The following is a 15504-nucleotide window of genomic DNA, read 5'->3' as shown; positions in this document are numbered from 1 at the left end:
TCAGAATTGAATGAAATTCCAGTGGGTCTGTTTCCGACATAACCTAGTATCTGCAGGATTCACTGATTACAAATCCTTCTTGGGATCCAGCACTCCCACAAGTAAAGTTAAGCTCTTTGTGCATTCCCTTAACAATATTTTTTTTAAACACCCAACCTCTGAAAGGGTACACTGGCATAATTAGGTTTCCTCTTCTAATTTCTGCAGTAATTTTTCCTTTCAGCCATCAGTACACCAGTGATCTTCAGAAAATGCGGTAACTGCATGTTAACTTGAGCAATCAACTTTGATCTCTTTAAGGATATGGCATCCCATGCTCTGACATTTAGAAAGATCCCCCTCCCGATATGGAAAGATTTCTATTGCTTTTCAAAGAACAAAATCCTGGAGCAACCAACAAATAGGACCAGATTGCCTCTTCCCTTCCTTCCCCTGAAAACATTACTGATGAGCTGACAAGAAGGCTGGAATCAGTGTACTCAAGCTGCAGCTACAGCCTAGGGCCTATTATCAGTTAATTGCTACTACATGGTGTCTGCAGCTACTTGGAATAATACTTACATTTAGTGAGTACATTGACCTAGTTGCTGTGAAATGTATTATTTGGAGGAGTCATGTTTTTTCCTGCCTTGCGTGTAAACAGAAGAGACTCACTCAGCCAGTTACGTATATTATCTGGAGTAAGCACTCCGAGACGCTCCCCCACGTGAAGGGCACTCTATAAATGCAATTTGTTGTTGGGAGCTGGAGTCGTTATCATTCTTCGAATGCAGATTGTAGACACATATGGCTTTGTAGTGCTCCAACTTTAGCTATCAATTCTGCATTGTGTTTAAAAAAGTTCAGTATAAAAAAGTGATGCTAATCTACACTGTCATATTTATGTTTGTGACCTGTGCTCTACATTTTTTTGAAAGATAGTCTTACTGAATAAGTATTCACATCACTTGCTTTTAAGAGGTGATGATACTGATAGTTCTGTTGCTTACAACACAATAAACAAATTAGTTACTTCAGCAGGCTTTAATATTCTGCAATTTCAGTTCTAAGAAAACCTAGGTCAATTTGGAACAAATTCCTGCCTCCCTCTCTCTCATTCTCCAGGGTTACTATGATACTATGGATGCTGGCTACATGGATGATGATGGGTATGTTTATGTTATGTCACGGATAGATGATGTCATCAACGTTGCAGGTCACAGGCTTTCAACCGGAGGTATTGAGGAGGTAAAATTACTTTTTATGTTTCTCCCTCTCCAACTAATTTGGATTTCTCACCTCCCCAAAATGGGTGGGTGCCTATACAAAGGTGATCTTTAGTCAGGACCATTGTAGTCCAACTAGTTTGAGACTATGCTAAAACTCTAAAATATTAGTTATTGCAATAAAAAAGGAAGCTTAACAATTATTCTAAATGGCAGGATGGAATACTTGCAATATCTTAGTAACAGTTAATTAGCAATGATGTAGAAGAAGCAGAAGTATTTTATTATTAGTTAATTAATGAATAAATTAAAAATTACACTAACTGCTTTGTGTGAGACTATCAAGAGCTTTTAGTGTAAATTTTGATCATCTCAACTAAGCTTTCCAACCCAATTTCGAAGTACAATAGGTTATATAATTTGCTCAACTTAGTCAACTTTAGAACTGAATGCATGCACTGTGCAAAATGTTCAGGCTTTGAGTTAATCATAAAACATTTCAATACACATGAAGGCATTTATTATTTTAAATGCATGATTGCAGAGATTTCTGAAGAACAGAACAGTGCCTCAGATTCTAAACTTAGTGTGAAATGGAATTTAGAAAGTTATTAAATTTAAGAAAACATCCAGGTATGAATAAACTATTACCCCATTATACCTGAATAATACAATCAGGAATTAATTCCAAAATTAAACTGACAGAAGGTACAAATTACTTTAAAAAAAGTGCACCTTTCACAGAAAATATGTACCGTATACAATGCTGAAAACATTTTATGCAATGTTTTTTCAGTCATTCATAACACATAACTCTTCGACCGTGCTTACGGCCACCTCCGACCCCCCTCCCCCGCAACCCCGGCTTGGAGTCAGACTCCGCCACTGTAAAATGCTCTGAGCCCTTCGTGGAGGGTGCTATCTAAGTGCAGGTTGTTGTTGTTAAAACAATATAGGATCAATAGAAAGATGTTAGACACGATAAACATCTCACTGATCTGATTTCCAGCAACGTTTGTTTGTAATTTTTTCAGGTTATCCTCAGCCACCCAGCTGTGTTCGACTGTGCTGTAGTGGCTCAAGAAGATTCTATAAAGGGACACGTTCCACTAGCTTTGTGTGTGAAAAAAGAGGGTAAGCTTTTTGATTTAATCCTTTCAAGTTTTGACGTGCTTTTCCATAACAGCCAGATTAACAGTTTCGTCAACCTTTACTTTATGAAATATTCGTGACCAGTTTTCACTGAGGAAACAGATCAAATTAGAGAAGAAATTGTTCAGCTTGTTCGGAACTCCATTGGCCCAGTCGCTGCATTCAAGAAAACGCTTTTTGTGACCAGATTACCAAAGACTCGATCTGGAAAGATACCTCGGTCTGCATTGGCAGCTATTGTCAATGGGAAACCATACACGGTACGTTTGTACATTTGTACATTTGTCTTATTTCTTGTAGCAGTGATTTGCATCGTGGTGAGAGTCTAGAATTGTTTTAAGATCCTTAGGCTACGAAGATAGTTATTTTGTTGGATCTGCTTACTTGAAGCAGCTAATTTACATTATCAACTTTTTCATACCTCCTTTATTTGTTAACCAAAAAGAACAGGTCAAAAGTTTGACCTGGCCACATTGTGATTATACTAAACTGCCCATTGAAACTTTCCATTTCTACAAACTGATTATTTTACAAAGGTTTCTGGACAGAAGCATTTGGAATCTGCCACTGACTCCAAACGTCATTCAGTGTTCCAAATGTACTTTTTCATTTGCCAAATATCTTTCCTGAAGGCAGTTCCTATTTTTCTCATTTACTCACACTCCTATACATTTATCTAAATTACCATTATTCATGTGAGTGCTAACTGAATGTTTGTAGATTATCTGGCAAGCCTGCACTTGATGTTAACAACTTGACTTAATACAGCACCCTTAAATTGGGTAAATAATAACATCTAGGAGAACCGAAACAAAGATTCTCATCCTTCTGGTGGGAAAGGATAGCAAAATTTGCATGTTCTTATACATATCCATGAAAAAATAATCTGAACAAGCAGAATACTGGGGCAAAGTTCTCATTTTTAATAGTGTATTTAGATCTTTAAACATTTAACTGAATAGGCAAAATAGGCTCACTTTAACATTTTAACACTTTAACACAGGACTTTACTACTAACAATGCAGGGTTTGTAGGCAATATAAATTATTTAAACACTGCAGGTCATTTGATTTTAAGCTAATATAAGTTACTATGGTGCTTTTTCCTATTTTCTTCCACAGATCACAGCCACTATCGAGGATCCTGCTGTTTTCTCAGAAATTGAAGAAGTTATTAAGGAAACAAAAAACATAATTTGATAGTTGGCAACTCTACAACAAAGAAAGCCTAACCTTGTTTTTTCCAAGTGATCAACAAGGATATACCAACACCCACTAAATCTGAAAAAAAAACAAAAAAAGTACATACATTCATCTTAAACTATTGGCTAAAATATATTTGTGTTAACTACAGTTAGTTACCGTTAACTACAGTTTACAGAAATATATTTTAGCCGAACGTGCATTATAGTTTAAAATGAAAAAGCAAGGTTACATTTCTGATTTCCTGAGCTAAATAAAGACCATCTTTTGGGTTATAGCTGCTATCACTTCCTGCACTCTGCACATGTAATTTCATATGCAGGAAATGATAAAATTTCCTGTGTATTGTGCAACCACCTATTCAACACAAAGGAAGTAACATGGAGACACCTGAGAACCTGGTATTTGTCTATTGTTTATGATCCATTTTAACACATGGGTCTGAGCATATAGACCCAACCACAAAGTTCTAAAATAATTGCCAAATATATAAAAGCTATTGCAGAAGTCCAGTTACTTAACATCCATATTGCCTTCAAGCAGGAACTTCACAGATACCTTAACAGAGTCATCTTCAACTGTATGGGGAAAGGACAAAGTGGGACTGAAAGAGTTAGTTTTGAGGAAGCTGACACAGACACATGGCCTTCTTCTGTGCTGAGGATTTCTATTTTTTTAAGGAATGTCAGGAAATAATACTCTACCAATACATCTGTTTACTTTCCTATAGAAATGCAAATGGGCAATAATATATTTGTTTTCCTCACTTGTTATTAGAACCAAGTATAGGTCCTTTTTAACTTTGTATCACTGATTTCTCGATCATTAAAATATTAAACATCTATTTGACAGAATTCTTTAAACAAAAGTAAAATGATAAAAATAAGGGAAGAGACTGTTTAGCACAAAACTTATTCCTCTCAAGTGCAAAGGATTATTATTATTCTCGTGCAATAAAAATTTTCGTATCGCAAAGTCAAATTGTGTTTTGAAAGCATCACTGATTTGCCTCCTTCACCTTGCTTGGTAGATTTCAAACATTATTATACAGTAAAAAAGCTTTCTCTCAAACTTAAATTTACTTTTCATTTATGTTCCTCGTCCTATTAAAGCTCTAAAAACATGGTCACCCCCCCTTCCCCTCCCCTCCCCACCGAGGGTCTGAAATTGCTGTACACTGTTCAGTGCCTTGGGATGTCCTCCCGACATGAAAGGCGCAAAACAAATGTAATCTTTTGTTGTTGTTGTTCTGTGTGAAATGTAAGCAAATACACTGCATACATTAGTTCTTTTAAAAAAAATACAAACAACTGATCCTACAACTTTGGCCCTATTCTTAACCAGTACACTAATTGAGAAGAATGCCATAATTATGGAAATGTTATTTGTCATATTAGTCAAAACTCATCAGATCTACCTCTTACCTTCAAATCAAGAGAAATGAACAAAATAATAACTCTGTCTGGACCCTTGATTTTGAATACAAACCTGACTTCACATCCAGCACATTTGAAAAGTTGAAGACTTCTCTTAATGATGATTAAAGGAAGGGAATGAGCTATGAGCTTAAATAAGCTAGGCCTCTTCAGTTTTGAAAATAGACATCATAGATGGAACCTTATAGAGATATATAACGTTTTAAAATGGGATTATAATAATAATACTTGCATTTGATATAGCGCTTTTTACATCTTCTAGACGTCTCAAAGCTAACCCACATGTCTTCTAGACGTCTCGGTTACTTTCTCAAAGGATTGAGAAAGTAACCCAGAACAATACTCTTGGGTGCACCAAGGCAGCAGAACAAGAGGTTTAAGATTGCAAAGTGCAATTTCAGGACAGACACCCGGAAGTATGTATTTACCCAGCAGGTAATTAACAATTGCAGTGGTTATCCAGAAGGGTGAGGTTAGAATGCTCGACTCGTTTGAAAAACGGCTTGTTGTTATAATGACATGACAATAGGGTGGGTATTCTGGAAAGTTGAGATCAAATAGGCTGAAGGGTTTTCTCATTCAAACCTCTCTTGTAATACTTTCTGTAGGAAATGAAAATGCCTTAAGTTAAGTCATAACAAATACAATGTGGGAGTATACATGAATGATAAAGGTAGGACAGCAGAAAACATAAATTTTACAAAAGTTCATTGATATAATGATATTTTGACAGTAATACTTTTTATTGACAGTGCAAAATAACTGGATCACCATTAGCTTTGACTGAAATCAGGCAGTAAATAAATCTTGGGCAGAACATTGTGTTTGACCATACAAAATGTAGCAAAATAATCACTAGAGAAATAACTAAAAGACAATTCATAGGTTTAGGTCAAAGTAGCTGTAGCTCGCAACTATAATATTGAAGCTATTACATATTTTGCAAGAAATTTCCACAGTTAAAGAGTAGCAATATAGCAACAACAAATAATACCACAGCAAGCAATAAATCTTATTGAACAACTAATGTTTTATACACTTTATTTCATGTAATATTCTGTCTTTCAGTTATTTCCTCCATTAAAGTGACTTAACAGTAATGTTTTACAAGGCAAACTTGGCAAAAGTTTGCAGACAAGCTAATAGAATTCAACAAATGCCAAGTTATAAAGGCTAAAGTTTTGTCAAAAACAAATGGCAACACCAAACATACCAGATTGCAAAATTTTGGCTCACATCTTGAGAATCCCTATCACATGATTCTGTTGAAAGCTGAAGTGTGTAACTTGGTCCACAAGTTAAAACAGTAATGGCCTTCAGAACAGTGGACCAGCAACAAAGTTCATCATATCTTGTAAACAGCAGCTTAAAGAACCATCACAGTGCTTTTCTGTAAATCTATGTACATTTCAGTCACTGTAGGAAGGCCCAGAATAAAGTTAGGTGCAGGATAATTTATTCTGCAATATAAGGTTTTCAGACGTTTACATCTGAGGCGTGGCAGGTTTCCAGCTTCAAAGAACTGTGTGTTGATAGAAAGTTACGAAGATAAACTAAAACTGCATCTGTCTACTAAAGTTTTGTAAAACTGACTGTTTTAGTATAATAAATTTAATTATGGCAATTTCTATGGCAGATGATGAGATAAAAACAGCAGCAATATTTGACAGTGAAGTCTGTTCTGATTAAACTGACATGAAATTCTGTGAGTTTTTTAATAAAATATTTATATTCATTTACATACAACATACATAGATACAAAGAAGTACATACACAGTACATACGTTCAGCAAGTATTATACAAGAAAGTTTTAGAAACTGTCAATCAGGAACAAATTACTTGATGCAATAGGTGCTAAAACACCTCTGCCACTATTCCAATGTCTGAAAAGGGCACGTGCAGTACGTTTCTGTGATATTTACTGAACAATTATTTCAGTTTCTAGTCAAATATATTAAAAGGACATTTATAAATCAAAACTCTTGAATGCTAAAATTTTCACAAGAAAACTTTCTACACCTTGAGACTGGTCTCGGCAAACTTATCCAATTTATTGAGCAGGCAAATGTCTGCTTGTGTCAGTCTTCAAAGGCAATGAACGTTTTCATACAGGCATCACAACTATGCTGAAGAACAGAAAATTGATTGTTATATTTAAGCCTTTTAGGTTTCTTCATCACCACCTTTCAAACTCTTTCAGAGAAGACTATGGATTTGGTTGCCCTGTAGACACCATTAGATCAGTGTCCCTGCACAATGCAGATAGTTGTGTGCTTCTGCAGATTGAGATATCCTGATTGTTTTTCTAACCTATACTCCTGACTGCCAATTATATTAGGTAAACACACACATATTACAGCTCTGCTGCAATTACTGGAAGATTCACAGTCCTGAGAACAGAAGAGCTGGTCAGTGAATCTCCCTGATGGTCCAGAACTGTCAGATCAGTGCTCAGTTTGGCTCCAACTACCATGGCCAACACTGCAAGTCTTTTCCTAGGAGGTTTAAATCCCATTTCAGGATTCAAATTCTGTTCCCTCTGATTGGCATATTTAAGATTTCCGTATAAAAACGTTTTTTTTTAAAAATGCAGTGATAATTGAATAAATACAACTTCTAAATAATATATTAAAACACACTAACATTAGCAATTATTGGCAGCAACAGTGCAAAGCTCTGTAACTTCAAAGTATGCGTGAAACATAATAATTATGCTGCATGATGCATTTTTGGTGTTCTATTTGGTATTTGTCCTGAAGCCACCCATTGTCTCAAGGAATGTCTTATTATCCATTTTGCTAGGGATGTAAAAGCACAGCAAGGTGTGAACATGCCAGCAATAAATGGTCAGTAATAACAATGGGGGGGGAGGGGGCAAATAAAATCTGTAGCAAATTTATAGCCTGCAATTTGCTTGAGATTATACAATAGTGCAGGGCAGATTTCTTAGCTCGAATCAATCCACTTCAACTAGAGAAAGGAAAAATTCTGGAATATGACACATAAACAAGGTGAAAGAAAGGCACAATGTTTTGAAACAGAGTGCAGCTTTAATTCACACTTGAAATTGTTTACCTCTCATCATTTAATTGCTATGTAAGTTTTTAAAATAAATTCTAGAGACTGCAAATTAGATTTTAAAATAACAAGTGTTAATTAACTGAGGTTTAAAATTAACTTCCTAATTTAATAAAACCAAGTTTAATTCTTGTTATCAAAGCATACACTACCTCTAAATTTAGCATGGAAAGGTTAGAATTAAATGGAATTGGAACAGTAAATGATGGACGAAAGCAGCATAAAGCTGTATGACAACATTTCATTTACAAACCGAATCAGCAGTGGCTAAAAATAACATTGTCAAATGGGAATACTTTGAGGGAGGAAAGAAATAGAGCAAAGCAGTGCTGAATGGGGCTGAGAGATCCTGCCAAGGCTCAGAATTGAACCAACTGGAATTGAGATGGGTCTCCAATTCTTACGCCAGATCATTAGTAAAGTGACATAGTTGGGTAGGTTCTTGAGAAAAACAGTGGTGATTTCAGAAATCGTTTTAGATATTGGTGACTGACTGATACCACAGTTCATCCATCATCAATGTGAAAACAGATGGTGGCATTGAAAATGAGGCAAAATGCCTTCTTGGCAGAGCATCATTTGCATGAGCATAATCAGCCCTCTTTTAACTCAACATATTAGACAACAGTTGCTGAATGTAAAGGGTCAAATTTCTTTGTACTGTATCAGCAATCAAAGAGGAATTACAGAATTTGTGCAAGAAAATATGCATAAGAATATTACAGGTGCTTTTAAGTGGATCTGCAATACTCACTAATCATTAATAAACCAATTATATTAGGGTTGTAATTGTCATAGAAGTAACACTTTAACAATGTGAAATTAGGATCTTGACTCTTAAAGGAAACAAAATTGCTCACCAATCTAGTTTTCTTGATTGCAAACTTAAAAACTGCATCTCAAGAGACCGTTGAAAATAGACTGTAATGTAACTAAAGTGTCCACAGTTAAAAAAGTGACATTGGTCAAAATGGGAAGAATATTCAAATCAGGCACATAACTTAGCCCAGGAAAATAGCTTTAACGTGATCAAGAATATGGCAGGAAAGCAAGAAATAGTTTAATGGTGTATAAAAAAAAGATTAAAGCAAGCCTACGACCAACAGGCTTGCAGGTAATTGGCCATAAGAGTTCAAAGTGCACTGTTGTTTGGCATAAAGAATCTGGGATTATCTCAACCTTTCTGGTGAATGGTTCTCTCTCCTACATCAACTGATAGGAAAGTGTTGTCTGCAGTAAGAATTAAAAAATGCGACTGATTTAACTAGTTGATTTAAAGACACTGATATTTGCCTGTATCATAAGGATGAAAAGCAGTCATGAAGCATTAGCACTCGTTGAAGGTGTTTATTCAGTTCAAGTACAGGTTAAAGTATCCTAGACTTGAGGAGCAAACTGAAGGGCAGTAGAGGTATGAAAGTCAAGGGTTTCCATTTCCATAGTAAGGATGTTGGACAACCAGTAAGATTTATAGAAGGGAGTTGTAAATATGTTTTCAAAACAAAAAAAACACACCCAAGTTGTTGGACTGGGCAGGTTGGAGGTAAATTTGCCTTTAATTTGCAACGTAAGGTTCACATCTTATTGAACAGTTTTCATGAGACTACAGTGCCTCAAGTTATGAAGGGCTTGATTATCAAACAATAGTGATTAATTTGTGGCATCTTCCTTTAAAAGAAAATTAATATTTAAACAGAAGACTCTTGACACGTTTGAGGTTATTATAACATTATAATGCATGCTAATTTTGTAAATGTTAAACTATTTTAAATTTAGAATAACTCTATGTTATATATAGCATATCACGAATGAGTTGGACTTGTTTGTACCACAATTTTTTGTGAAGACTCGTAAGGAAAGTGCTCCCCCTACAGTAAGGTTGTAAGACCACTTCATTATTTCAGCCAGTTTCTATTCAGATTGCAATGGATTGTCTGTATCTTCACAAATCACAGAATTGCTAAACCAATTGGAACAGACAGGGATCATTTCCTACAATTTGGCCAATAAGCAGCCAGGTTCTCACCCCATGGTACCATGAAAATAGCTTTTAAGTTTGGTGTGCTTCGCATATATCTGACAATAACCACATTAGATCTGAGACACATGTGTTATTCAGTTAGACAGCTATAACTAGCTTGTTGAGAATGCATCAAATGCATAATTTATACCAGCTCACTTTAGCACTAGAGCAGCCAGAGAGTAGCTGGCCCAAAGCACCACTTATACAAATACTTTTAGCTTTCCAGTAACGTTACACATTACTATACTCTTGATCTTGCTAACAAAATAAGTATAAAGCGCAATGACAGTTATATTTACCACGTGGCATGGCTGTTGAAGTTTCTGTAGATGTCAGCAAGAGTATGTCCGAATGGTGGAGCTGTCTATCCTTTGCATTCCTGGTGTGCCAACTGAAATCCCACCACAGGCATGAATTAATATGCAAGTGACTTTGTAACTGTACTTCTGAATTAATATCACAATTTTAACATCAAACATGCAGAAATAGTAAACAGTACAGGACTCCGGCAAACCACAATCACTGAATTTGCATTTGCTTAAATGATACAAGTCTTCTTTACTTTGTTCTTAATGTCAAAAATGTTCTAATTGATATAACTGGCCAAGGTAACTCTCCCAGAGCTCCACCAATCACACCCAATCATCAACCAGCAGGAAAGATGAACAGAAAATCTGCTCCATTCCAATGCCACCCCATATGAGTGGGCGGGTCAGTGGACAAACTATTTCCAGGCTGATATTGCTCTAAACTGGGTATGAGTGCACAGCCAGAGATATCATTATTCTTTTCTATGGGTACATCTAGCTTCCGCTGTAAGTCTTCCCATGATACCAAAAATAAAAGTGTCCATAAATGAGTTACACCAATGGGGGAAAAAAAAATCTGTTTTCAATTTTTCTCTGGTTTTGCCCCTCCTTACCTGAAGGTGTGGTTCAGTTGTTATAGATATCTCATATATATATATATATATATATATATATCTTATCAAGATGTTTGAGTCTCGACAGAGAGTGCTGGTAGGCTTTGATTGTATGGAAGAACCAGAGCAAAACCTGATCCTGTTTCCAACTGACTCATACACACACATTTTAGCAACAATTAGAAAGCAGGAATCATGGCTAATTTAAGAATCCCATCCATCCCAAACCAGGGAATACTAAGATCAATGATTATACTGTTATTATTGTGTTGACTGGAATAAAATAACAGCTTTGAGGTGTCTCGACGATGTGATAAGGCGCTATATCAAATGCAAGGATTATTATTATTATATCCAGTACATAAGGTATAATAATGACACTTACCATCAGAAGATCTTTTTGTGGATGTTGTTGTTAATCTGAAACCTGCAGGAAGGGTTTCAGAAGATCCTGGCATCATGCTGATTCCATGCACTTCACGGGGAGGAAATTGTTTTCTCCAGGAAGGGCCTCGGCGGAAATTTTTCTCATCATCCTTTGGAGAATATTAAACAAATATGCAAATATTATTCATTCAGTGTCCAGATTTTCCTTTGATTAATTAAACTGCAATTCTGTCTGCCTTTCTTTCGTGGACTTTAAAGGACCCCGACAGCTATTTCAAAAAGTGGGGAATTTTTCTTCCAGTGTTTCTCCATGGCTTATCTAATTTATCCTAATAATAGTAAGTATAATCCTTGCACTTGATATAGTGCCTTTTCACGTCCTTGACATATCTCCAAGCGCTTCACAGAAGTAAATGTAAAGTGAATTTAATTTGGTGCATCTCTTAAATAAAAATGCTTTAAAAATAAGATGTACAAATTAGCATTAAACTATATTTTTCAGGAATGATTTTTGTAGAAAAAATAGTGAAGGAAAATTTAAAGTATTTAAAGTATTTACTTTATAAAATCAAATAGTTTTCAAAGTTTTACACATTTTACTTACATCATCAAGGGTCCTCTCTGTTCCAAGTGCAAGAAGGTTGTTATATTCTCTTTCAAGAACCTGTCTTGCCTGATGAAAATATTGAACATAAAACACTTCAAATAATGCAAGATGCTTTTACTCAGGCTGTTGTATACTTTTTTTTTACCAAAATGGTCAATAACAACCTTTATCCATCATTTACTCTATCAACAACATCTGCAACAAAAAAAACACTTATACGTTCACATTTTTTTTGAATGTTTCTGTTTTAACAATCTTGTCATTTTCAGTAACAGTGTAATCTACTTTGTGAACCTCCATTCAGTACCAAACTCCACAATTCTGATAGGAATTATTTTCGTCTAAAGCTGATCTTTGGGGGCCACTGTTGCTCAAACAAAAATTGAAGCATCATTTGATGTGTTTTGATACAGCTGCAAACAACTGAATTTTGAATATTCTAAATATTTTTGGGTGTTGATCAATTTGTGCTCAATTATAGGTAGCTTTGTTACAAAGGATCACACCCACTAGGAACCGTTTCATTTAATTTAAAAGATGGCAGAGGATACTTCCATCACATGATTGTAGGTTTGATTCAAACCCAGGTCTCAGATGAAAGGGCAGTCAGTATATAAATCCTCTAAACCATCCAGTCTCCATACAGATATAATATCTCTTTGTATTCAGTTGTTTGCTACTTCAAAATCATTACTTTACATTTTAAAAAACTAGCTGTACTTTACAGCTTGAATTGAGCTAGGGTTACCTGGGTGTTTTGTGTGGGGATTTGAAGTATTAATGCCAAACTAGTATAATCAAAGTTTTCATCCAAGGCTAGGAGTGCCCCATGGACACCACTTTCCATCAGGTTGTTTGCATATTCTCGAAGACCGATGGACTGGATCCACCTAATAACACGGTCATTACTCCATACTATAGCATCTAGAAATATTAAACAGCAATATAAGCACCTTTTATTTCTAACTATTTAATTAGGCTTAATATTTAATGATTCTTAATGTAGTAACCTTCTATATATATATATATAGAGAGAGAGTTACAGAGATTGTACAACATTAAAACAGATATATGGTGCCTCACACCCAAATGCATGCAATTTTATAGTAGTAAAATGAGTATGATTAAAATAAAAAAAGACTAATTTTGGATTTAGCTTAGTTTATTTTTGATAAATCTAGGTGATCAAAGTTAGAAATGTCAGTGCTGGATAATGTTAATATATAGTATCGAGTTATTACTGGACCTTACAATGTTACAAAGCATAGGTCACTCTCAATTATGTTGTACTAACTAGAATGTTGTAAACGACAGAGAAGGAATGAAGCGTCTGTGGAAAATGATTAACAGAACTAAATGGATTCTTGCATGGTACACTGGCATAAGATACAGAACACTGCAGAGATTTGTGGTTATACACAATCACTTGGATTACCCATAATAGTAATATACTGTTATAAATAATAAATTATTAGGTGTTCTGTGCAAGCTATTAATTTTCATGCCACAGTAATACATCTCACCTTTAATTTCATGCAGGCTTATTTCTCTTCGTTTTTCCAGTTCCTTTCTATCATAGTTCAAACGCTTCAAGCACATAATACCATATTGCAAACTTGTTCTGAACAAGAATAATGCAAATATTTTGTGTAAATATTTGAAAGGCATTTTGAAAGCTAAATAATTTCATCTTACTTTAAACAAATTAGTAGTGCTTCAGAAGACAATCATACCGATGAAAACTATCCACCATTTTTAAAGGAATACGAAGATCCTTCTTTGTCAGATGATCCAACATTCTGGCATCTACTAGGCACTCCATGAAGTAGCTGCGGTACTGAGGTAATCCCAAACTGGGAAGCCACTCATTGCCAATCCATTCATGATTCATATCTCCGTAAGCCAAGGTCTGAGCAAAAATGCAAAGGTAAATTAATTCAACATAGTTTTGATCAGTTATTTCATTACAAATGGTTATAAATTCCACAATAAAATCAATACAGACCGAAATTTAGTTACTCTGTTAAGATTATGGACTAATTATTTAATCAGGAAATGTAAACTAAATGTATGATGAAGGTGGCCTTCGAAATGATATGGTAAAATCAGTATTTAATTTCAGTAGTTTTGAAAACAACTCTTACGTTTGCATTCACATACGCTTTAAATCTCCTTATATTCACTATTTTTGACTCTTGGCATCTTGTTTGACCCTCAATTGTCCTTTCTAACCCATACCTGTGCTATGACCCACTCTGTCTTCCCCCATCTTTGCATCATTGCCTGGCTCCCCATATCAACCTGCCAGCTCCCTTTGCTCAGCAGGCTCTGGCCTGCTCCACACCCCCCACCTGTCCCACCCCACCATCAGCAGTCGGGCCTTCAGCCTCTCTGCCCCCAACCATTGAAACTCCACCTCAAGGTCCCTTCACCTTGCTCCCTCCCTTGTTTCCTTCAAGGCATGTCTCCAGATCCTCCTCACCGACCACGCCTTTGGCCACCCTCAAACCCCTACCTACCCTCCTGATCCCAATCCCAGCTCAGGTCCAAATCCCTGACCGCCCAGTGCCTTGGGGCATGCTCCCAACGTGAAAGGGCCTATATAAATGTAATTTTTTTCTTTCATTGAGCCACCATTTCGCCTACAGACAACTCAGGATCCATATGTATATGTGTGCATTGTAGTACATCTATAACCTATATGTGAGTAATACAAAGCTCTTTATTTCATTTTCTCATTTAACTTTACAAAATGCAATTATGCAATACAGATAAGCACAGGTAACCACTTTAATTTTAAAATATTGAATTATGTATTTAAAAATTCATACCTGAGCCCAACTGCCTTCCTCAGACTCCTTAGGGATTTCCAGAAAATAACAGTTAATAAAACCAAGCAATAAATAAAACAGTGAATAGGCGCATGCTATCACAACTTATGGAAAGGAGAAACCATACAAGAATGCACAAAAATCTAAGCTGTGAACAAGATTCTTCAGTAATTTTAAAGAGTTTAAAAAATCACATGCATTATTTTACTACCATTTGTAAAACTAGTACAGTATTACGACTTGTAGAAGTACCTTTAAGTTTCTATGTTATAATTTACAGATCCCTGGATTGACAGCCATGTAAGTAATATTTAAGTAATGTGGAGTCCTGTAGCTCAGTGGTTAGAGCACTCGCTTTGCAAGTGAGAGACCTGAGTTCAATTCCAGGCAGGGCGAAACCTTGGGCAAGTTTCCTTACTCCACACGCCCAATAATAATCCCTCCAAAACTAAAAACAATAATTAAATTGGTCATTTTCAATCTACGACTGTTTGTGGGACATTGCTGTGCGCAATTGGCTGCCGCGTTCGCCCACAAATATACAGTCAATTCACTTTACAGTGTGTTCTGTGAAGCGCTTTGGGACGTCCTCCCGACGTGAAAAGCGCTATATCAAATGCAAGGATTATTATTATTATTATTATTATTATTTATGATGTT

At 35.7% G+C, this 15504-nt stretch overlaps 2 protein-coding genes across 2 annotated transcripts in view; one reads left to right on the top strand and one right to left on the bottom strand.

Moving 5' to 3' along the window:
• The window catches only part of acss3 (acyl-CoA synthetase short chain family member 3), a 36250-nt gene extending 31710 nt beyond the window's left edge, over nucleotides 1-4540 (top strand). Inside the window, exons 13-16 of the mRNA XM_007903782.2 lie at nucleotides 1105-1227; nucleotides 2240-2339; nucleotides 2442-2617; nucleotides 3479-4540. Of these exons, the coding sequence (XP_007901973.2) occupies nucleotides 1105-1227; nucleotides 2240-2339; nucleotides 2442-2617; nucleotides 3479-3556 (477 nt within the window). The 3' untranslated portion in view covers nucleotides 3557-4540. The remainder of the gene's footprint in view (nucleotides 1-1104; nucleotides 1228-2239; nucleotides 2340-2441; nucleotides 2618-3478) is intronic.
• Nucleotides 4541-5808: 1268 nt separating this feature from the next.
• Nucleotides 5809-15504, bottom strand: part of ppfia2 (PTPRF interacting protein alpha 2) — a 128927-nt gene continuing 119231 nt past the window's right edge. Inside the window, exons 24-31 of the mRNA XM_007903784.2 lie at nucleotides 14845-14871; nucleotides 13747-13922; nucleotides 13537-13634; nucleotides 12762-12937; nucleotides 12011-12079; nucleotides 11405-11555; nucleotides 10397-10488; nucleotides 5809-7794 (exon numbers count right to left, since the gene is read on the bottom strand). Of these exons, the coding sequence (XP_007901975.2) occupies nucleotides 10430-10488; nucleotides 11405-11555; nucleotides 12011-12079; nucleotides 12762-12937; nucleotides 13537-13634; nucleotides 13747-13922; nucleotides 14845-14871 (756 nt within the window). The 3' untranslated portion in view covers nucleotides 5809-7794; nucleotides 10397-10429. The remainder of the gene's footprint in view (nucleotides 7795-10396; nucleotides 10489-11404; nucleotides 11556-12010; nucleotides 12080-12761; nucleotides 12938-13536; nucleotides 13635-13746; nucleotides 13923-14844; nucleotides 14872-15504) is intronic.

Source organism: Callorhinchus milii, unplaced genomic scaffold (assembly GCF_018977255.1).
Source record: "Callorhinchus milii isolate IMCB2004 unplaced genomic scaffold, IMCB_Cmil_1.0 Scaffold5, whole genome shotgun sequence".
In the NCBI taxonomy this organism is placed as follows: domain Eukaryota; kingdom Metazoa; phylum Chordata; class Chondrichthyes; order Chimaeriformes; family Callorhinchidae; genus Callorhinchus; species Callorhinchus milii.
The sequence above is the reverse complement of the archived record's forward strand: the minus strand, read 5'-3'. Positions and strand labels throughout refer to the sequence as shown.